The sequence below is a fragment of the Scyliorhinus canicula genome, chromosome 3, assembly GCF_902713615.1.
Source record: "Scyliorhinus canicula chromosome 3, sScyCan1.1, whole genome shotgun sequence".
NCBI classification, from domain to species: Eukaryota; Metazoa; Chordata; class Chondrichthyes; order Carcharhiniformes; family Scyliorhinidae; genus Scyliorhinus; species Scyliorhinus canicula.
The window spans coordinates 102,646,699-102,671,204 of record NC_052148.1 but is presented as its reverse complement, the minus strand read 5'-3'; the positions used below and the strand labels follow the sequence as shown (position 1 = coordinate 102,671,204).

General features: G+C 43.9%; 1 protein-coding gene across 2 annotated transcripts in view; it reads right to left on the bottom strand.

Moving 5' to 3' along the window:
- ipo11 (importin 11) overlaps positions 1 to 24,506 on the bottom strand; it is a 712,587-nt gene that overhangs the window by 385,496 nt on the left and 302,585 nt on the right. For both annotated transcript variants that reach the window (XM_038791006.1, XM_038791005.1), the window contains exons 18-20: positions 22,094 to 22,134; positions 15,053 to 15,169; positions 7,088 to 7,201 (exon numbers count right to left, since the gene is read on the bottom strand). In XM_038791006.1, the coding sequence (XP_038646934.1) occupies positions 7,088 to 7,201; positions 15,053 to 15,169; positions 22,094 to 22,134 (272 nt within the window). The remainder of the gene's footprint in view (positions 1 to 7,087; positions 7,202 to 15,052; positions 15,170 to 22,093; positions 22,135 to 24,506) is intronic.

The window sequence follows — 24,506 nt, the reverse complement described above, 5'->3', positions numbered from 1 at the left end:
GCCCCCCTCCACCGCCACCATGCGTAGACACAACCTATCCACCTCCACCAATGGGACTCCCACTAGGGTGCGTCCTTGGCACTGCCTCCTGTCAGTACCAACCTGACAATGCCATGGCAGTTCACAGGCATGTCCTTCCATCCCTCATGCGTACCTCTGCGCGCTCAGAGAGATCCCCTGGACAACCTCATGCTTGGCCCAACCTATTACAAACACTTCAACAAAGTATGAAGATCTCGCGAGAGGGCATCATATGGTGCGGGAGCCACTGATGACATTGAATTGAAGTGAAATTTATTCAAATACGGTTCACACCCTTTGTGGGCATGAATCTCGTGCCCCCGTCAACGAGGGGTGGGGAAAATCGAGAACAGCGATCAAGCTGGCGAGAAACACACTTCCCAATTCTCATGAGATTTTCCACCCGCGTCACTGAACCCCTGAACGGCGAGTGCAGCTTTACGATTGCACCTTAAAGGTCTAAATGGGGGTAGAGGACTCTGGGGTAGATACAAAAATCACTAAAAGCAGTAACATAGGTTAATAAGGTCATAACATAAGAACAGCACGGTAGCATAGTGGTTAGCACAAATGCTTCACAGCTCCAGGTTCGATTCCCGGCTTGGGTCACTGTCTGTGTGGAGTCTGCACGTTCTCCCAGTGTGTGCGTGGGTTTCCTCCGGGTGCTCCGGTTTCCTCCCACAGTCCAAAGATGTGTGGGTTAGATGGATTGGCCATGCTAAATTGCCTTTAGTGTCCAAATTGCCCTTAGTGTTAGGTGGGGTTACTGAGTTATGGGGATAGGGTGGAGGTATGGGCTTGGGTAGGGCGCTCTTTCCAGGAGCCGGTGCAGGCTCGATGGGCTGAATGGCCTCCTGCTGCACTGTAAATTCTATGTCTATGTCAAACATAAGAACTAGGAGCAGGAGTAGGCCATCTGGCCCTTTGAGCCTTTTCCGCCATTCAATGAGATCATAGCTGATCTTTTATAGACTCAGCTCCACTTTCCGACCCGAACACCATAACCCTTAATCCCTTTATTCTTCAAAAAACTATCTATCCTTATCTTAAAAACATTTAATGAAGGAGCCTCAACTGCTTCACTGGGCAAGGAATTCCATAGATTCACAACCCTTTGGGTGAAGAAGTTCCTCCTGAGCTCAGTCCTAAATCAACTTCCCCTTATTTTGAGGCCATGCCCCCTAGGTCTGCTTTCACCCGCCAGTGGAAACAACCTGTCTGCATCTATCCTATCTATTCCCTTTATAATTTTATATGTTTCTATAAGATCCCCCCCCCCCATACTTCTAAATCCCAACAAGTATAGTCCAGTCTACTCAACCTCTCCTCGTAATCCAACCCCCTTAACTCTGCGATTTACAAAGCACACTTAAAATTATAGTTAATTTCCAAGGGCATAAGATTGATGGAAAGAATTATGTTAAACATGTGAAAACTTGAATTTGACAATATTTGGAGTACTGTGGATAGTCTAGTCTCCATGTTGTTAACTGGAAAGTAGGGGAGTTGAGAAGATGCCAAAAAGATTGACTAGAATATCAAAACTGAGAGGTTAACCATGTGCAAATATCCCAATTCAGCCTCAAAGTTACCAGGAAGTGGAATAGAGCTGACAGCTAGGGAATGAGTTCATAGCAGGGATCAGAAAAAAATGGCTTCACCCTTCATGTTAAGTTGGAAGAAATTTCTTCTTATCTAGTACCGAGTGTTGGACAAACAGTTTGATAGGTTAGCAACAATTAGTACTGAACTAAGAAGTCATCACATTATAGATAGGCATAAAAAATACCATGGCACAGTAAAGCAAGTTGCAAACAGTCTTTCTCTTTACATGAAATCCGATCGGAAACTTTCTTTATCGTATTTTTTCCTAATATGTCATTGATTGTAACATCAACTGAAGCCGCTAATCAATTATAATCTTTATCTAAATGTTTTTCATTTTGCTCACTGCCTTGCTTCAGTAATTTGGAGGTGACCCACCATTTTGGATTCCCAGTCACGGCTTCAAAAAAGGCCGGTTATATAATTTCCATGACAATTTCTGGATTGTTGGCCCTTTTAGATTACACTCTTTGCCCAGGTAGCCACTTGTGTGTTGCTTATGTCTACTTGCATTGTGATACCTTAATTTATCCCAGGAACATCAAAAACAATATACCCATTTAGATGAATAAAAATCCAGAAACGTCACATGCATGGGATGTGTCATGTTCTGCTTTCTCTATGGATGGCCACTGATTCTTCAACTGTGGGATAACAACCTTCTTAGGCGGCACAGTGGCACAATGGTTAGCACTGCTGCCTCACAGCATCAGGGACCCGGGTTCAATTCCAGCCTTGGGTGACTGTGCAGTTTGCACTTTCTCCCCCTGTCTGCGTAGGTTTCCTCTGGGTGCTCCAGTTTCCTCCCACAGTCGAAAGATGTGCAAGTTAGGTGGATTGGCCATGCTTAATTTCCCCCTAGTGTCCAAAGATGTGCAGGTTGAGTGGGGTTACAGGGATGGGACAGGGGAGTAAGCCGAGGTAGGGTGTTCTTTCAAGAGCTGGTGCAGACTCGATGGGCCGAATGGCCTCCTTCTGCACTGTAGGAATTCTATCAAAGAAGTTTGGATAGCCTTTATTTTCTAGGAGAGAGAAGATTGAAAGGTGACCCAATTAAGGGGCTGGTCTCTCCATTATTGAGGCTATGTCCCCTATGCCGGCACCAAAACAGTGGCGTTTTCTCCTGAAAATCCTGCAAAAAAAGTGAATCGAATTCACAGCCCTGCAGGGGACTGCAGAGTGAATCTCGCAGCTTTTGCTGCAGATACAGGCCCCACACCTCCGGGTCTGAGGCCGCACATGCGCAAGGAGGCAGCCTCCAGCAGCCAGGCCGTGCTCTATGGCGGACTCGGACTGTGGACGTAGACCCACAAAGGAGAACACCCGATTGGCCGCGCGTCCGACCCACAAACCCCTCACATTAATTCCCCGGCCACCTATAAGTCCTCCCCATGGCCTCTGATCCACCCGCTCCCGACCACGCGAGCATCCCAACCAGCAATAGCAAGTTAGTTCCACACTGTTGGAAACTCGACCGGTCAGGGGAGGAGGATTGCTGAGCGGGCCTGTGGCAATGGCACCCGTGGCGTACTTCCCCGGTGATACCGATTTTCGGAGCCCGGAGAATCGCCGAACCGGCGCCAGGCCCGATTACGGCATCAAACTGGATTATCCGCCCCAGCGCCGGCCGCGATTTCGGCATCGGGGTGCGGACAATCCAGTCCAACGTCTTTTGGATCATAAAATAATTTAATAAAGAGAATGTTTCCATTAGGGCCTACAAATTTAAGATAGGCGCCAATAAATCCAATCAGAAATTCCGGAGAGATCTCCTTACCTAGAGAGTGGTTAGAACGTGAAATTTATCAACAGAAGCAGTAATTGAGTTGACAAGCATATATGCACTTAAAGGGAGAAGAGATAAGCACAAATGGGAGAAATGAATGAAAGGCTATGTTATGAGGTTAGATGAGGAGTGTGGGGTGATCCTGTGGCCCATAAACAGTGACATAGACCCGTTGAGTCAGTTGTCCTGTTTCTCTGCTGTGCAATACTACATACTCAGTTCAGAGCTTTGAGAGTTAATAGCTACCAGAGTCAATTGTCTGGTATGGCTGATAGCCACTCTTGGCAGTGCAGTACCCATCACACTAATATTTATGCTGTGCACTATAAAAGCAATGTACAACAGTGTAATTTAAACAAAAAACTCCCCAGTTGAAGCATCGCAAAAAGTCAATACTTTTAATATGATTGGAGGTATGAGCTGCTGAAAGCTCATACAAGTTTACAACTACAGCAGTAGTTGTAAACCTTATGATGACTATGACTAATGGAAGAGTTCAATAGAAAATATTTACCTCCAGACTGTTTCCAATTAATATCTTTGAAATAGAAACATTGTAACAACTACTAACATTCTAGTTATATAATATTTCTTGGTTGGGTAACTTGAAATTTGCCTGAAGTCCAATCACGAACCATAATTTAACCATTCCAAACTGCTCATCATCTCAGGCTGTGTTTCTCAATTTTCTCTGAAAGGAAAGCCTCACACAAGGGTACAGGTGCATGAACAGTAATGGCCCAGCACTGAGTCCATCATGTGGTCAGATTCTTTGGGTGTGATTTAACGGCCGCATTATGCTCAACAAGGATCCCGTACGGGCCACTTAGATTGCAGGAGAAGCCCAAATCAGGAACCATGCCAGGCGCCGAGTGGTTTGCAATCTAACCAGCCCGCTCCCGTTGGCGGGATTTGGATCCCGCCTAGATGTGGCGTGAAGCTAATTGAGGCCAATTAAGGGCAATCTCCATCGAGCCTAGCGAGATGCACACCCGATCTAACAGCCGGCCTCCTATGATCTAACCGACTCCGATCACGCAGATTAGTACTGGTCCACATAAATGTGAATCAGGCCGCACAGCACCTTGGGATGGGGGGATGTTTCCCAGGGTTTTGGAGGTCCCTGTATGGTCAGGGACAGGGCTGGGAGGAACCGTGGCTCGCCGTCTCCCTCTGTCTTGGCACAGCCAAGCTGGCACCTCGCACTAAGGAACCTGAGTGGCACTGCCAGGGTGGCAGAACATTGTCATGGCACCAGGGTGACACAGCCAAGGGTAAGGGCCTGAGGGGCCATGCCCATGAGAGGAGGAATGAGGAGTGTATGAAAGGTGAGGTGGGGGTGAAAGACGGGTATGAAGGGGCCTCAAGAAGGTTCGGGGAGGGGGGGGGGGTGTGGTGTGGGGGGCGGGGCGGGGGGGGGGGGTGGAAGGGGGCCTGAAAGGGGGCATGGGAAGGCCCGAAAAAGGGGGGCCTTCGGTGACCACATTGTGGGGTGTTCTCACCTTGGATGGGAGTAATGTCCATGTGCGTCACGGGTGACATTGACCGTGGATGGGGGACCCACAAGCCCACTTAGAGATTGAGGCACCCAAAAATGGTGGCCCGATCTGCAAGGAGCCAGTCTGGTCTGCGAGTTCAGCACTCCAGTGATGGAAAAAATTCAAAGTGTGAGCTATCCCAGAGAGAAACTGCCCAGGGACCGAACAAATGACTAAATGTGGTTAGATAGCTGTGGGAACACGCCAACAGAGCTGGGGAGAAACTCCCAGCCAAACCCACCTGAAACGATACTTGCAAATTGTTCCATTAGATCTGAGTCAAAGACCTTCAACGGTGGAGCTCACCCCTGGCGGGTAGAGCGCAGACAATCAAGATGAACGTACTGCCAAGGTTCCTCTTCCTGTTTTGATCCATCCCAATCTTCATCCCCAAGGCCTTTTTCCAAAACATAGACAGGCTAATATGGTGTTTGTGTGGGGGGGCAAGAACCCGAGAATTCCCAAACCGACACTGCAAAGACGGAAATTCAGAGGGGGCCTGCTTCCACCGAACCTACAATACTACCACTGGGCAGCAACGGCAGAAAAAGTGAGGGGGTGGGTACAAGAACCCGACACAGATTGGGTACAAATGGAGGAGGCATCCTGTACAGGAACAACCCTCCAGGCCCTGGCCACAGCAGCACTCCCATCCCCCTCAACAAGATGCACAATGAGCCCAGTGGTAGCGTCCACGCGGAGAACGTGGACCCAGTTGAGATAGCACTTCAGGATAACCAAAATGTCCCTTATGGCCCCCATCTGCGGCAATCACAGATTCCCCCCCAGCCATGCTAGATATCACCTTCAAAAGATGGAGGCGGGGTGGGGGCACACTGATGGTCAGGGACTTCTACGTAGGACACAGACTGGCGACAGTGGACGAACTGACAAGTAAGTGGAAACTAGCAAGAGGACAGGAATTGAGACACCTCCAAATAAAGTACTTCCTCCGCAAAGAAACCCTGGACCCCAGAAAGCACACTACTAGAGGACCTGATAGGCACAAGCAGCGAGAAGGGGGGGCTATGTGGGAAAATATACAGACAGCTACTGGACAGAGCCCAAATACCACTGGATGGGACCAGCCAAAAATGGGAGGACAAACTGGGGACAGAGGTGGGTTGGGGACTCTGGAACGAAGCAATGAGCAGGGTGAGCTCCACCACCTCCTGCGCAAGGCTTAGCCTAATGCAGCTCAAAGTGGTGCACAGAGCGCACCTGACCAGAACCTGAATGAGCAGGTTCTTCCCGGAGGTGGAGGACAAATGTGAGCGGTGCCAGAGGGGCCCAGCCAACCACACCCACATGTTTTGGGCTTGCCCCAAGCTTGCTGGGTTCTGGATAGCCTTCTCCGAGGCAATGCCCAAGGTTGTGTGGGTGAGGGTGAAGCCTGCCCAATAGTGGCAATCTTCGGGGTATCGGAGCAGCCAGAATTATACATGGGGAAGGGGGCCAACGCCCTTGCTTTCGCTTCCCTAATCACATGCCGGAGAATCCTGCTCAGCTGGCGCTCGGCAGCACCGGCCAAAGCTGAAGACTGGCTCGCTAATGTCACAGAATTTCTCCACCTGGAGAAGATTAAGTACGATATCCGAGGGTCAGAGGAAAGCTTCCTGGATACTTGGGGGCAGTTTGTCGGCCTGTTCCAAAACCTGTTCGAGGCCAGCAGCGAGGAGTAAGCCAGGAAAAAAAAAGATGAAGAACCAAAAGGGGGGGGGGGGGGGGAGAGAATGGGGAAACCACAAGAGAAGAGGAAGGGTGCTGAAACCAATGGGGGGGAGAGGAGAAAGGGGGGATATCATAGACCGATCCAGAGGGTAGCAAAATGTATGTACAGTTATTCAAATGAAGGACAAAACAAACCTCTCTGTAAAATAAAGCAAATTAGCGTGGGCAAGAAAAATGTAATGTATATAAGTAACAACTATTTATAAATATGAGAAAAGCTAATAAAAAGATTATCCAAGACAAAAAAGATCTCTGAGTCAAGATGGTAATAACCATCCATATACGTTACTGTAACGTCATCAGATACTCCTGATATTCTGAACAGCTGGGCTCCCAGCAATGTTCAAGTAATGGAACACTTGCAATTCAAAACACAATAGAAAGAAAATGTACTTAAAAGTTGTACCTGAACTAAATGAACTAGTGTGGTGAGAATTGCACAACGCAGCATATTGTGATCTTCAGACTGCTTCCATAGCAAAGGCAAATATTGCACCAAAGATCCAACATAGGGCCGAATCTGTAAATAAAACAGAATCTATTAGGGCAACTAATTAGAGAAGGAATGAAAAAGGTTGATTATGTACAAGTAGATTGACTGTTCATCAAATGTTTAAAATAACAAGAAGAGAATGGTTACTTTGAAATGCCAAAGTACACTGAAGACATAACCTAATAGTGTCTCATAAGTTTTCAAATCAAATAGGTAGCTGCTGAAAAATATATTGCCGTCTATTTCTTCCAAGTTGAATATGCCATTTAATTTTGTTGCCATCCTTGCCTCCTTGAAACCCCTTTGATCAAAATTTTCGCTACACACCAAGACCAACTTTAACACAGCATCCATTTTTCTGCTTCATCTTGGGATATTTTCCCACATTAAAGATGCTATATAACTGCATTTTTAAAAAAAATGTTATGTGAGGGCTTAAAAATAGGTAGAAGTCTTACAACACCAGGTTGAAGTCCAACAGGTTTGTTTCAAACACGAGCTTTCGGAGCACGGCTCCTTCTTCAGGTGAATGGAAAGGCTTGTTCCAGAAATGTTTATATAGACACAGTCAGAGATGCCCCGGAATGCGAGCACCTGCAGGCAATCAAATCATCAAAGATGCGCAGAGAGAGGTAACTCCAGGTTAAAGAGGTGTGAATTGTCCCAAGCCAGTTCAGTCGGTAGGCCTCTGCAAGTCCAGGCTTGTTGGTGGGGGCCGAATGTAATGCGACATGAATCCCAGATCCCGGTTGAGTCCGCATTCATGCGTGCGGAACTTAGCTATAAGTTTTTGCTCAGCAATTTTGCGTTGTCGCGTCTCCTGAAGGCCTCCTTGTAGAATGCTGACCCGGAGATCAGAGGCTGAATGTCCTTGACTGCTGAAGTGTTCCCCAACTGGAAGGGAACAGTCCTGCCTGTTGATAGTCGCACGATGCCCGTTTATTCGTTGTCGCAGTGTCTGCATGGTCTCGCCAATGTACCACGCTTCGGGACATCCTTTCCTGCAGCGTATGCAGGACTTGCAGGACTTTAACCTGGTGTTGTAAGACTTCTTACTGTGCTCACCCCAGTCCAACGCCGGCATCTCCACATCTTAAAAATAGGTCACACGGGAGCTTACTAGCTATTCCCACAACATGGAGATAATTTACACGGGAGTGGCGTGATGCATTGCTCCTCTGGAGCCCTCAGAATCATTTAATCCTTGGATATCGTTGCATTCAATTCACTCAGATTAGCATTTTTGTTACTGACAGTCGGAGATATTTCTACACTTTACTGGAAGTGACAATTGTATTTGGATGAAAAGACATTCAAAGTGAGCAACAAACTGTGAATGGCTGTTTATCAAATGCAATTATGGGAAATGTTGTAATAAAGGGATATTAACGAATGAGGAAGCATTCAACCATCTTAGTTTATTCATCGAGAAGGACAACAAATTGTACCATTGGAGAATCAAATTGTTTTTGATAATTCCAGAGTTTTTGGTGCCACTGCCATCCAGGAACCCATTGCGTGTGTAATTACTGTGTGAAGAACTCTTGGTTTCTCTTTCTCTAGTTTGAAACTATGCTGTATCTTGAAGTCAAACTTTCTGTACTTCTGAAGATTAACCGTTATCAAACATTTAAAACTTTTTTTGATCCAACCAGAAGATTGCTAATAACAAGAAGCTAAATGCCCTTTCTCAAAGAGGCACCAATGATAAAGTGTAACAAATAAACAAAACTTTTAAGCAAACTTTACTAATGCGATTTGTTATGTGAGGTGTTTTCAGAACCCCAAAATGTATCATGGAGTTCAACCAACTCCTACCTTTAATGGACTGTTGCTTTTGAAGCACACGGCTTGTTCCCCAGGTGTAGTATTACAATTATGGACATGTGGTCTCTTGTGTATTCAAGCCACTTTAACTCTTTCTCATGTTCCATTTGTTAAATTTGCAACTGAATTTTTGCCATTTCCAATGAGTCAAACTGTATCTCAGGCAACTTTAAATGCTTAGCCACCGCCATAATTACCTGACCTTTTCGCATTTTGTCCAGTAATGTTAACTGCAATGTTTTTGCCAAATCTAACAGTCTGCTTTTAGTCTCTGTCCGTAAGGTACTGCGTGTGACAGTCTCCACCCCAAAAACTTCTGAGCCTCTGAAAGAGCCATTGTCCACAACACACTTGAACTAAAATACCACACCGGAAAAGCAACAATCCTTCACTATCTTTAAGTTCACAAAAGCCAATCCGACAGATATACTTTTATCCCCCTCGAGCCCCCAATTGTTATGGGAGAGGTATTTTCAGAACCCCAAAATGTATCATGGAGTTCAACCAACCCCCACCTTCAATGGACTGTTGCTTTTGAAGCACACGGCTTGTTCCCCAGGTGTAGTATTACAATTATGGACACATGGTTTTTAAAACAAAACAATGTTTATTCCATGAACTCAAATTAACCTTTTAAATAAACATTGGCTCTCTTAACACCCCTTACTTCAAAGATAACACAGAAAATAATACAACTCTACCCAATCCTGCAAACTGCTCCTTCACACATCCAAAAGACTTAACAAATCCTTCAAACAGAAGCACATTAGATTTATATTCAATGCTGAGACCTTTTTATAATTCTGATTTCACCAAAGGATTAAGAGATAGTCCTTCATGGCAGAGATCACCAGCAATGCAGCTCACAGCCACACCCAAGCTTTCTTCAAACTGAAACTAAAACTCCCAAAAAGCAGAAGTGAGCTCAGCTCCCCCCCCCCCCCCCCCCCCCCCCGTGACATCACTTCAGTCATCTGATCTGCTTCATTTCTTAAAGTTACATTTCTTAAACATCCAATTCTTAAAGGCACTCTCACATGACAGATTGAAATGACAGTCCCAGGGGCAAAGATGCACCAAAGTTTTCCCAATTTGATGCATATCAACAGACATTGCATGCTGTCCCTCCAGAGATAGCTGGGAGCGGACATAGCTGCGGAAGAGAAGTAGGCTGTCAGGCCAAACTTGACTGCCCAATGACTGAACCTTTTGATGGTCACCTTTGTCAGGACCATCACATAGAAATCCTCAATTGTGTCTGCTCCCCATCACTTTACTGATGATTGAGAATAGACTGATGGGGCACTTGGTTTGACTTGCTTTTTGTGTACTGGGCATCTTTTCACATTGCCGGGTAGATGCCAGTGTTGTAGCTGTATTGGAACAGCATGGCCAGGGCGAGCAGCACGTTCTGGGATCCAGTGCTTTCAGCCGTTTCTTGTTGTCATGTGGAGTGAACTGATTTCACTGAAGACTGACATCTGTGATGCTGGGGACCTCCAAGAGGAGGATGAGATCGATCATCCACTCGGCACTTCTGGCTGAAGACTGTTACAAATGCTGCAACCTTATCTTTCGCACAGATGTGCAGGGCTTCCACACCTTTGAAGATGATAACATTTGTGGAGCCTCCTCCACAAGTGAGTTGTCTAATTGTCCACCACCATTCAAGGCTGGATGTGGCAGGGCTGTAGAGCTTAGACCTGATTTGTTGGTTATGGAATCGCTTAGCTCTATCACGCTCTGCTTTTGCTGTTTAGCATGCAAGTAGTTCTGTGTTGTAGCTTCACCAGATTGGCACCTCATGTTTTGGTATGGTTAGTGCTGCTCATGGCATGCCATCCTGCACTCTTCATTGAACCAGGGTTGATCCCCTGGCTTAGTACAATGGGGGACGTGCCCAGCCATGAGGATAAAGATTGTGGCTGAGTACAAATCGGCTGCTGGTGATGACCCACAGTGCCTCACGGGTGCCCAGTGTTCAGTTGCTAGATCGGCTTGAAGTATCGCCTATTTAGCACGGTGGTAGTGTCACACAACACGATGGAGGATATCCTCATTGGGAAGACAGGACTTCCCTCCACAAGGGCTGTGCTGGTCACTCCTACGGTTACTGTCATGGATAGATGCATCTGCGGCAAGCAGATTGGTGAGGATGTGGTCTCAAGTATGCTTTTCCCTCTTGTTGGTTACCTCACCACCTTTAGGACACAAGCAGCTTGGTCTGCGGTGGTGAGACCAGCCACTCTTGCTGATGGATATTGAAGTCCTCCACCCAGCGCAAGTACATTCTGTGCCTTGGCCACCCTCATTGTTTCTTCCAAGTAGTGTTGAACATGGAGGAGTACTGATTCAACAGTGAGTGAGGGAAAGTGGCAGGTGATAAACAGCAGGAGGTTTCATTGTCCTTGTTTGACCTGACACCAGGAGGGTCCCATGGCAACTCCCTCCCGGCTGTTTACCACTGTGCTGCCACCTCTGCTGGGTATGTCCTATCCTATCTACAGAATGGTAATGGTGGTGCCTGGGACATTATCTCTAAGGTATCATTCCATCAGTATGACGATGTCAGGCTGTTGCTTTCCTAGTCTGTAAGACAGCTCTCCCAATTTTGGCACAAGCCCTAGATTTTAGGAAGGAGGACACTGCAGGGTCAACAGGGCTGGGTGTGTTGTCGTTTCCAGTGCCTGAGTCAGTGCCGGGTGGTCCGGTTTCATTCCTTTCTGTCGGTATCCGGTAATGGTTGGATTCAACTGTTTAGCTTGTTGGCCATTTTAGAGGGCATTTTAAGGGTCAACCATTTCTGTGAGTCTGGAGTCACATGTCAGCCAGGCCAAGTAAGGATGGCAGATTTGCTTCCCTATTGGACATTAGTGAACCAGAATGGTTTTTACGACAATCGACAATGGTTTCATGCTCATCATTAAACTTATAATTCAAGATTTTTTTATTGAATTGAAGTTCCGGTACCTGCCATGATGGGATGTGAGCCCGGGTCCCCAGAACATTACCCTTGGTCTCTGGATTACTAGCCCAATTTCAATCCTGTTGCGCCATTTCTGCTGTCCCTAATCTACACCACCTCCTCCCCCTAGAATCTGATATTAGTAATTGAGTGGATTTTTATGCACTACCCAACAAACCTAGGAATGGAATACGGTGATAGCTCGTGTAACCCTTTAAAATTATAGCACTGCAATTCTGTATGTTTGAACTTTGAAGTTTGGCCAATGCATGTTTCTGTGTGTTCAATTCCCTGCTACATATACATTCTCAGGTATTGACACATCCACCCATATATGCGCAGCGGGTGTGTTTGGTCCTGAAGCCTCCTCACTCAGTTGCTTCACACAGGTTCTTCACACAGAATTACTAACATGGAAAATAAATTCTTGTGCGAGAAAGTGCAGGCAAAATCTTCAATCATTTTTGAAACTGTCAAATGTATTAAAGAGAAGTCTAGTTTTTTATGTATATATGAGGAGAGTTAGGTAAAAGAACCTCACTTGTCTATCTTATGACTGTACTCTGATTGGGAGGAGCAGGAAATAAATAATTTTATTAAATCTGTCTATAAAATTTTTAGTCTGTTTGTTATATTAGAGATCAATTCTAACCATGAATGATGCATAAAATTTCATCATAAGAGGTTTGGTTAATGAAAGATAATCCAAGCTATTGTATTAGGAGCGAGTTATTACTATATACAATCTAAACGGTTAGCTAGCTGAATAATGGATTCACATTTGACGATTAATACAAAATACAGAAATATTATTAAAATTTAATTTTGCAGCCAATTTTTTATCTTTCCACTAGATTGGAGAAATTTGGGCTATTCTCCTGAGAGAAGAGATGGCTGAGAGTAGGTTTGATAGAGATATTCAAAATCACGAAGTGTCTGGAGGAAATAGACAGGGAGGAACTAGCCCCATTGTTGGATTAGTTGGGAACCAGAGGAGACCAATTTAATGTAACTGACAAAAAAAGCGACAGTGACATGAGAAAAAACTTGTTATGCAGCGAGTGGCTCGGATCTGCAATGCACTGCTGGAGGGTATGCTGGAGGCAGATTCAATTGTGGCTTTCAAAAAGAAATTGATAATTGTCTGAACATAAATTAATTGCAACGCAGGGAAGTGTGGCAAGCTGAGTTGCTCTTACAGAGAGTCGACACAGGCAGGTGGGCCGAATGGCTCTCCTCTTCACTGTTACCATTCTATGACTTGGTTGCTCATCCAAGGGCTTTCAAGCCAGGGTGGGCAACAGGAAAATGGAGGGCAAGTACCAGGGAGGGGAGAAGTGCAAGTTGCCATGATAAAAAGGTTAAGAGATAGGAGCTGAGCTGATAGTAAGGAAAGGAGATAGGAGCTAAGGGCCAAAGAGGTGAAAGATTATAAAAGAGGACTAACACACACACCCACCGAAGGAGAGAAGGACAGGTGAAGGAGATAAAGTGTCAATTTAACTTGATTAAAGAGAGAGAAAGGCACCAATATGAATCTGAAGTTTTGGCTACTAGAATATCTATGGAAGGATGAAGATTGGATGTGGTCCAGTGCCTATGATGATAATAATAAACTTTATTGTCACAAGTAGGCTTACATAAACACTGCAATTAAGTTACTGTGAAAAGCCCCTAGTCGCCACACTCCGGTGCACATTCGGGTACACTGAGGGAGAATTCAGAACGTCCAAATTATCTAACAACCCGTCTTTCGGGACTTGTGCGAAGAAACCGGAGCACCCTGAGGAAATCACACGGATGCGGGAGAACATGCAGACTCCACAAAGACAGTGACCCAAACTGGGAATCGAACCTGGGACTCTGGTGCTGTGAATTTGTTTTGAAAAAATAGAGGTCAGTCTGAGTGAATTGGGTTGTAGGTGAAACTGGTTGTTAGAACAGCATTTGGTGCTTTGGGTTAAATTCAAGTTTTGCTTTTTTAATTCTTTTCAGATTCAGGTGTCAATACAAGTGCAGGAATGTTGTTTGTATCTACTGCTTCAGTCGCCAAGCTCAAGTAACTACTTTATTACACATCTCGAGTCCATTCTTGAGATGTCTGTTTTCTGGGGCTAGGCTAGCTGTTGGCCAGCTTTTGTTGTTTTCTAAGTTTAGCATGTATGCTCATTCATTTTAAATTAGCTTCCCAAGCTGAGCCTGTTCATCAGCTCCCATTTTCTTAATTGGACCATGCGTGTTATTCAATATATTTTGCATGAGGAGCAATGAAACTTTAAGCTACGCTTTAAATATGCCTTTGATCCACTTTCAGTGGCTGGGTTTTAAAAACCACAAATTGCTCTCGATGGTAGTATCAGCTGGTAAAAAAATGGCATGTTCACCCACACTGTAAGATGAAGATTGAAAAAAAATAGACACGAAGGATGCAACAAATGACTTTGTCAAACAGCTGTGATCAGCAGAGCTGAATATTAAACATATGAAGGAACAACTTGTAATCAAGTATCATTTAGAAGACCAAATTCCACGCAATAAGAGCATATCAGATTGCAGTTAGTGCACTGATATCAATGACCACTGGACCATTGCAAAGCTGAGATTTCCTAACTGGGCGGGTGTTATCATCATTGTGAAAAACCCTTTTTCAAGGAGCATCTCTTAAGAACCATGTCTTAAATCTAATGTTGTGGATCCTTTTTGTATGACTAATGAGATATAGAAAGATCCAGAACGTAGCCTTCTCTGCCCATGGGAATTGCAGTTCCATCAGCCTAAACCTTTAATATCTTTCTGTTCCAAATTTACAGTTAAGACAGCTGATCCTGATTCTAAAATAACAACTGAGTGCAAAAGTGCACATGGAGTGAGAACAGGATTGTCCAGATATGAAGAGCTGTCACCAAATAATGTTCCAAAAGAGGAAGGATCGAGTGTAAACCAGTGCGGAAAAAATACTTGGAAAATGAGCATATGTTTGATCACGTTTTTCATTCAAATAATTGTAAACTTACAAGTGCACTGAATAATTGATACTTAAAGATTTAAAAAGTAGATTTGGAAAATAACGATTTCCAGAGTATTACCTGCATTCCAACTCTTTCGATGACACAGGAAATGACGTGCAATACATGCATTTTCGTATCGCATTCTGTGACTTCTTGCAACAAATGGAAGAGTAGACTGAAAATATTTTCCAAGTACTATAGAACAAAATAAATAATTATGCTGTAATTACAGAACTTTTGCAGGTACTCGAAATGATAGCACAAACAGAATATTTGTAATGATTATGGCAAAGATCAAATGCCAAGTCAACAAAAATAAACACTAGAAGTCACAAATTTACCATATTTCAATTCTACAAAATGATTTTTTTTGGGATCACTGTAGCATATTCCAGTCCCACTCTGTCAGAATAATTGAGCAATTTGTTCCCAATTCTTTGCCAACGTCCGACTTTCGTCATTTGTTAGAAAAAGTGGTTCACCTTCCCTCATGTATACGTTTAGTTTCCATTCAATTAGCTTCCTTAATTAGCTTTTATACCAGCATTAAATATATGATAGCTTCACTGTTCATTGTGCATGTGGCCTTGCAGATATTTATTACTTCAAAACAAAATTTCCACAATTTATAATTTTATGAAACCTTTGAAACCAGCTTTAATCTCAAAAAATAACTTTAATAAATTGTCATCATCTCTTAGGAAAGCAGCAAACGTGCATTGCCAAAGGACAATAGAATTCAAGTCAAGTCACATTTGTCTTTGAAATAAAAAACTAAACGAGAGCACTTTATAACATTGTTGCTGGGGACAATGACTACATCCTCACAGGTGAATTTCCCAAAATATGAGACAAAGTTGCAAAACCAACAGGATCAAATTGAATAATTTAATTCTGAAGGAGCAAATTGTCAAATAATGGGATGCAACTAGCAGACAGGACTACTATTGCCACTAATGGCCTACATTAGCTCTGGAAAACAGCCTGGACAAATTGGGCTGGATTTTCAGTCAGTCGTGAGGTTGCGATCAGAGGTAACAAGTCCCATAATCTCATGCCACTAGCTGTTGTGCCAGTTTGATGCCGGAAGCTGGCTTTGAATGAGAATAGCTACCCGCCTGCAAGTAATGGAGGGACAATAAGAGGGTAATTAATGGGCCCTATGTTGACTCAACCTCTAGTCAGCATGCGGGCTTTGTACATTGGGACAAAACACGACTAGTTCAACAAGGTGTCCGGACGAATAATCCCGTGAGAGACTGCTCCACCAGAACTGCCATCTGTAGCCATTGGCCACAGCCTGTAGGGATCAACACTCCACAATTACGGCTAGGCAGCAATGGCTGCTTTAGATTTTCTTTTAAAGCTGATTTGTCTTCAGTCTCCATTACAAATCCATTAACTGCTCCCTGCTTACTATTTAAAATCGCAAACACTCTTCCAGGTGAGAGAGTAATTCATATCTACCTCTATCAATTCAGTATACATATTCGTTGCTCACAATGAGGTCTGTTATACACTCGGGAGACCAGACACAGATTGGGTGACTGCTTCAGAGAACATCTTTGGTCAGTCTGCAAGAATGGCCCCAAGCTTCTGACAACCTGTCATTCTAATTCTCTGCTTTTCTCTCACCTTTTTGTCATCAGTATACTATGGCATTCCAATGAACGTCAATGTAATCTCAAGGAACTGCACCTTAGCTTTCAATTAGGCACTTGACAACCTCATGACTTAAAAGCAAATTCAACAATTTCAGACTGTAAACTCAGCCCCATTCTGTTTACGTTTCTTTGCATGTTTGGTCTGAATCGTCCATTTCTCCTTTTTTTGCTTTTGGACAACAACTGTTCTGCTATTTGGACCTCCCCTGGACATCCTGTCCTGAGTTTCTGCCACAAGGGAGAGTCTGTTAGTCACTGAAAATAGCAAATGCAAGCAGAAATCATAAGTCCCACGCCAAATACCTACCTATGGGCAGCAAGGTGGCAGTGGTTAGCACTGCTGCCTCACAGCACCAGGGACCCAGATTCCATCCCTACCTTGGCTGACTGTCTCTGTGGAGTTTGCACTTTCTCCCTGTGTCTGCATGGGTTTCCTCCCAGTTCAAATATGTGCAGATTAGGTGGATTGGTCATGATAAAATTGTCCCTTAGTGTTTAAATGTGTGTAGATCAGGTGGTGTTACGGGGATAGGGTGCGAGGAAGGGTGCTTGTTCAGAGGGTCGGTGCAGACTCCTTTGTTTTTGCAGAATTAGGCCATTCGACCCTGCTCCGCCATTCAATCACAGCTGATATGTTTCTCATCCCTTTTCTCCTGCCTTCTCCCCATAATCCCTGATCCCCTTATGCATCAAGAAATGATCTATCTCTGTCTTAAAGACACTCAGTGATTTGGCCTCCGCAGCCTTCTGCGGAAAAGAGTTCCACAGATTCACCACCCTCTGGTTGAAGAAATTCCTCCTCATCTCAGTTTTAAAGGATCGTCCCTTCAGTTTGAGGCTGTGGTCTCAGTTTCTAGTTTTTCCTAAGAGTGTAAACATCCTTTCCATGTCCACTCTATCTAGGCCTTTTGCAAGTTTTGCAAGTGAAGGAATGATGGTGATGCTTTTAACTATTTTACATTAATTATTACAGACACTTCCAAAGAAAATGTGTACCTATTTGTATTTTCTATTTTGAGCCCGATTCTTTTTATGCATTTTTTTATTAGCTCCTGGTTAACTTTAGGTGCATTACTTAATTGCTGCCTATGTGGCTCACATTATATTGTCATGTTGTAGCAGGGATTGATCATAAGAATTAATAGTTAAATAACAAAAGGGAAGTAGGGACATATGTCTGAACTATGTTACCAATTGTGATCAAAGTATGTTTTGAAATGTATGGATCACTGGATTTTGAGCTATAACTAAATTAGTGAAAGGATGAATAAGGTTAGCAAATGTTAAAACAGGAAAACGTTAGGTGTTGAGGATAACCTGTTCTGCGTTGTAGCAATGGATCAATGCCCAATGGCAAATGGACTAACACAATCAAAGCATGATCGCAACATCAGAACACAGCAAGAGGTCTCCGAATCTTTTACAGTGGTGTTCAGTATTGTAACGCCCACACAGTACTAAAATAGTACTGAAAATAGAAAGGTCAATAGGATCAAAAGTATGCACTCCACAACAGTGAAAGTGATTGGGAAAATTTAGCAGCAGCATCAAACATCATTTTCAAAAGAATGTGGGGAAGCATTCAAGTCAAAGAACAGGAGGATGGCAAATGTTATACACCATTCAAAAAGTCGACACGAATTAGCTGGGAAATCTCTGTATTGTGAATATGCTACTGGACAGTAACTCAATGGATGAGTTCAGGTTCCAAATGGGAGATTGAGGATTCTGTTTGAAAAAAAAATGGTGATGAAAGGCAGACATAAGTAAAAATTACCAAGAAGCGGTTCGTTCAACTAGTAAACATCCAAACAGTTGATTAATATTTTTAGGCAAGTTTTTTTTTACTCATTCAAAGGATGTGGGCATCGTTGGTGAGGCCAGCATTTATTGCCCATTCTCAGTTACCCAGGAGAAGGCGGTGTGAGCTGCCTTCTTGAACTGCTGCAGTCCATGTGCTATAGATACACCCACAGAGCTGTTAGCGAGTGCAAGTATTTGGACCCAGCGGGAGTGAAGCAATGGCAATATATTTCAAAATCAGGGAAGTGAGTGGCTTGGAGAACATCAAGATGGAGGTGTTGCCATGTATCTGCTGCTGCCCTTGTCCTTCTAGATGAGGGGCCAATTTAGCTCAGTCCGCTGGACAGCTGGTTCGTGATGCAGTGTAAGGCCAACAGCGTGGGTTCAATTCTTGTACCGGCTGAGATTATTCATGAAAGTCCTCCTTCTCAACCTTGCCCCTCGCTCGCAGTGTGGTGATCCTCAGGTTAAATCACCACTTGTCAGCTCTCCCCCTCAAAGGGGAAAGCAGCCTCTGATCGTCTGGGACTATAACAACTTTACTTACTTACCTTCTAGATGGTAGCAGTCGTGGGTTTGGAAGGTGCTTTCAAAGGAGCCTTGGTGAGTTTCTGCAGTGCATTTAGTAGATGGTGCACACAGTTGCCACAGATTGTTGGTGATGGAGGGAGTGAATTGTTTGTGAGTGAGGTGCCAATCAAGCGGGCTGCCTTGTCCTGGATAGTGTCAAATTCTTGAGGTTTGTTGGAGCTGCACTTATCCAGGTAAATTGGATCAAACCACTACAAAGAGTAACACGATCACACAAACTGCAGAGATTCATGAAAAAGGCCCAGCATTGCCTTCTCAGGGCAAGGGAGGAGCAATAAGGGCCAGACTTGCCAGTGAGATCAGCTCCCAACAATAAATGTTAAAATTTTCAAAAATCACAAGCAAATCAGTTCAGTTCAAATATTAATGAACTTTTAGTCTCTATAATATGGTGTGAAATTAATGAATACTTTGAGCTACAAATTGAATTAAGAGAACCAACATTGATTTATAAAGAGAAAGTCATGCTGGAATAAATGTAATTATATATGAGAAAATCACTATGTATAAAGGGACCACAATGATTATAATTAATGTTGTATTTACAAATTTTCAGGTCCGTCATAAGGTGCAGCCCACTCCAACTGTTCTCCACCCCCCCACCCCCAAAGAACGCTTGGGCCTACATATATTTTCCCATATCTCAGTCAACACATTTTTATTAAATCTTAGTCACAGATACTTCAATTTCCTTTTTCTGTACTTTAAATTTCCTTGTTCACACAGGTAGACTGATGTTGGAAGATAAAAATGCATTTGAAATGAGGACAGTTCACTTGTATTCTTTTTATTCTAGTTGACATTTGATGAAATACTTCCAAGGAATCTCTAACTTGCCTTGTGCTATTGTTGTTTAGGTTGAATTGCTGGATCCATAGAACAACACAAAATGTATGCCCATCAAATAGTGGCTGGAAATTCGGCACAACAACTTTTGTGCAATTTACAAGGCTCCACAGAATTCAACACTTTGGATGATATAAAAAGAGCAGAGGATAGCTTGAGTGCAGAACAATGTCAGTCAAAAAAACTAAGCTGACAACTAAATTGATGGGGACTTGAAGGAAATTAAGGTGAAGAGCTGTGAAACTGGGAGGCCGGGGTGGGGAGTGACCGTACTGAGGGACAGCATAGTTTGAATGGGCCTAATTGGCCTTCTCGTGTGCTGAAATGATTATGTTCCCACAATAGAAACAAGGGCAAACTGACCGCCGTCCAGCAAATCACAGCTGGGCAGACAGATCTACAACCACAACAGGTTTTGGCCTGCACACCGACAGAAATGTATATACTTTTTTATAGGACAGAAAAAGAATAACAAAATCAATGAAACAATATTTATAAAATCATTCAATTCGATGGATAAACAATTACTGTTCTTTCACCTCTAAAATTCTGGTGTTGAAATACCTTTGTAGTCTTCAAAACACTCATGTTCAAAACCTGATACCCCTATTGTTACGATGTGAAGATGTCGGCGTTGGACTGGGGTGAGCACAGTAAGAAGTCTTACAACACCAGATTAAAGTCCAATAGGTTTGTTTCGAATAACTAGCTTTTGGAGCACAGCTCCTTCCTCAGGTGAATGAAGAGGTAGGTTCCAGAAACAGATATATATAGACAAAGTCAAAGATGCAATACAACACTTTGAATGAGAGTCTTTGCAGGTAATTGTCTTTACAGGCCCAAACAGAGCAACTGAAGAAAGGGATAATCACAGGTTAAAGAGGTGTAAATTGTCTCAAGCCAGGACAGTTGGTAGGATTTTGCAAGCCCAGTCCAGATGGTGGGGGGTGAATGTAATGCGACATGTGTGTGCGCGGGTTTCCTCCGGGTGCTCCGGTTTCCTCCCACAGTCCAAAGATGTGCGGGTTAGGTGGACTGGCCATGCTAAATTGCCCGTAGTGTCCTAATAAAAGTAAGGTTAAGGGGGGGGGTTGTTGGGTTACGGGTATAGGGTGGTTACGTGGGTTTGAGTGGGGTGATCATGGCTCGGCACAACATTGAGTGCCGAAGGGCCTGTTCTGTGCTGTACTGTTCTATGATACAACGTCCCTGTTGAGGCCGTACTCATGTGTGCGGAACCTGGCTACATGTTTCTGCTCGGCGATTCTGCGTTGTCGCGCGTCCTGAAGGCCGCCTTGGAGAACGCTTACCCGAAGATCAGAGGCTGAACGCCCTTGACTGCTGAAGAGTTCCCCGACTGGAAGGGAACATTCCTGTCTGGCGATTGTTGCGCAATGTCCGTCCATCCCACGTCCCATTGTTATGATTAACTTGATTGTTTGGGGTTCTCCCTGTGTCTGCGTGGGTTTCCTCTGGGTGTTCTGGTTTCCTCCCACAGTCCAAAGACGTGCAGGTTAGGTGGATTGGCCATGATAAATTGCCCTTAGTGACCAAAAAGGGGTTATTGGGTTACGGGGTTAGGGTGAAAGTGAGAGCTTAAGTGGGTCGGTGCAGACTCGATGGGCCGAATGGCCTCCTTCTGCACTGTATGTTCTATATTCTATGTCAGATGCACAGTCAATGAAAGCTGTAACAACCTGCACAGGATACAGGGGGCGGGATCGATTGTTCTCCCTGGAGTATGAGCTCCCCCGCTAACTACGGGGCTGATAACCATGTTGTATAAAAGGTTGGCCAGTCAGGAACCGACCGACAGAGAGGACCCGGTGAGGTATAACCGGGCCCCTCACATCAAATAGTTGTATTTATAAATATTCGTCATTTGTTTACCCGTCCGACTCCTCTCGTCTTTATTAAAAAAACATTCAAAAAAACTGAAGACTGCAATTATACAATTGTCCTACTCATAACATTATGAAAGGCACCGTTTTCAACTCGCCTTAAAAGGTAATTACCATTTGTTACACATGCATTTTAGTGAAGAAGTCTAGAACAATTCATGGGTTTAGTCAATACAATGGTCATTTCAGTTTAGTTTTAGTTCTACTGATATCTATTTTCTCTCAACCATCAACAGAAAATCCTTGTAAAATATTGATTATTGAAAACTTTCACTTTTAAAGTTACGAAAAAAGGCACAGAGAAAAATACTTACTGGTACAAACTGTTCTGTTCTAAATTCAAAGTCATCTACAGGTGATCGAGTTAAAGAACAAAACTTTTGGTGCTCTTGCAATGCTATCAATATTTCCAATAAAAAAATATCTTTATAAATAATCCATTGGATTAATAAAGTCTCCCCATGCAATCTGCAAATGTCCACCACCACCACCACTGAAAAACCTACGTTTTCTCGTGATAGAACTATAGTTGGCAACCACAAGTTTGAGGGGGGCTTGAATTAATGAAATGCATCTAAACCAGAAAACAGTTAAAATTGCAATCAATTGAAATCAACATATTTCCTCGCGACCACCGTAAATCAACAAGTGGGCATAGATTTGGCAGATGGAGCCTAATGTGGAAAAACGTGAGGTTGCCTGCTTTTGCAAGAATAGAAAAGCAGTGGATTATTTAAAGAGAGAGAGACAGTGCAAAATTCAGTGGTATAGAGGGATCTGGTGCCCTGATATAGGAATCTGAAAAGTGATTACTTGTGGTATCAAGTGATTAGGAAGGCAAATGGGATGTTTTTTGTTTCTTGTAAGGGAATGGAATATAAAAGCAAGCACATTTTGCGATGTTGTACAGGGCTTTCGTGGGATCACATCTACAGTGTACAGTTTTGCTCTCCCTACTTAAGGATATCATTACATAAGAAGCTTTTCAGGTAAGGTTCACTTGACTGATTCAGAGGTTATCTTATGAGGAAAGGTGGGCAGGTTTGGAATTTAGAAGAATATGTGGTGATTTTATTCAAACGTACAAGATCCTGATGGGACTTGACAGGGTGGAAGCTGAGAGGACGTTTCACCTTGTGGAAGAGACACAGTTCAACAATAGGGGTTCCCATTTAAGATGGAGATGAGGGGAAATTGGACCAGAAAGTCCAATCTCCAAGGGGGGCCCGTACCCAGGTAATAGCAAAACGCGCTGCCGTCACTGCCAAGCGAGGCCTTCCCCCACCCAAGATGGGGACCAAGACATGCGTGCCATGCAGAGTCCTCTAACATGACCACACAGCCCAAGGACAATCTGCTCTATCTCAACCCGTCAGCACGGCCTCAGCCCCAAGACAATCTGTTACACATCCTTAGACATTATGTGGAGATGCCAGCGTTGGACTGGGGTGGGCACAGTAAGAACTCTTACAAACATAGCATTAGGCGCTTGGATGGAGAGAAATTTGTTGAGTGTATTCAGGAGGAATTTCTCATTCAGTATGTGGATGGCCCAACGAGAGAGGGGGCAAAACTTGACATCCTCTTGGGAAATAAGGACGGGCAGGTGACAGTAGTGTTAGTGAGGAATCACTTTGGGACCAGTGACCATAATTCCATTAATTTTAAGATAGATAAAACCCCATTTGGAGTATTGTGAGCAGTTTTGGGCCCCGTAACCAAGGAAGGATGCGGTGGCCTTGGAAAGGGTCAAGAGAAGATTCACAAGAATGATCCCTGGAATGAAGAACTTGTTGTATGAGGAACGGTTGAGGACTCTGGGACTGTACTCGTTGGAGTTTAGAAGGATGAGGGGGGAATCTTATGGAAACTTACAGGATACTGCGAGGCCTGGATAGAGTGGACGTGCAGAGGATGTTTCCACTTGTAGGAAAAACTAGAACCAGAGGACACTACCTCAGACTAATGGGACGATCCTTTAAAACAGAGATGAGGAGGATAAGCACATGAGGGTGAGCACATTCCTTTTAGAGTGAAGGGCAAGGCTGGTAGAAGTAGGAGGCATATGACATGCTTAGGCAGCTGGATCCATTGAAGAGTTTAGATGTTGTCGGAATAGAGTTAAGAGAGAAATCAGGAGAGCAAAAAGGGGACATGAAATTGCTTTGACAGATAAGGCAAAGGAGATTCCCAAAAGCTTCTGCAAATACATATAGGGCAAAAGAGGAACGAGGGAGAGAGTAGGACCTCTAATGGATCTATAAGGTCATCTATGTGCAGATCCACAAGAGATGGGTGAGATCCTAAATGAATATTTCTCACTGGTAAGAGAAAGGTATGGATGTTAGGGAACTTGGGGAATTAGATAGTGATACCTTGAGGATTATACATATTACACAGAAGAAGATGCTGAAAGTCTTAAAGTGCATCAAGATAGATAAATCCCCGGGACCTGATGAAATTTATCGCAGGACTTTGTGGGAGGCTAGGGAGGAAATTGCGAGTTCCCCATCAGAGATATTTGAATCGTTGACAGTCACAGGTGTGTTTCCTGAAGATTGGAGAATAGCAAATGTTGTGCCTTTGTTTAAGAAGGCTTGCAGGTTCTACAGGCATTTAGAGAAACAAGGACTGATTAAGGGCAGTCAGCATGGCTCTGTGAGTGGAGAATCATGTCTCATGTATTTGATTGAGTTTTTTTAAAGGGGTAACCAAGAAGGTAGATGA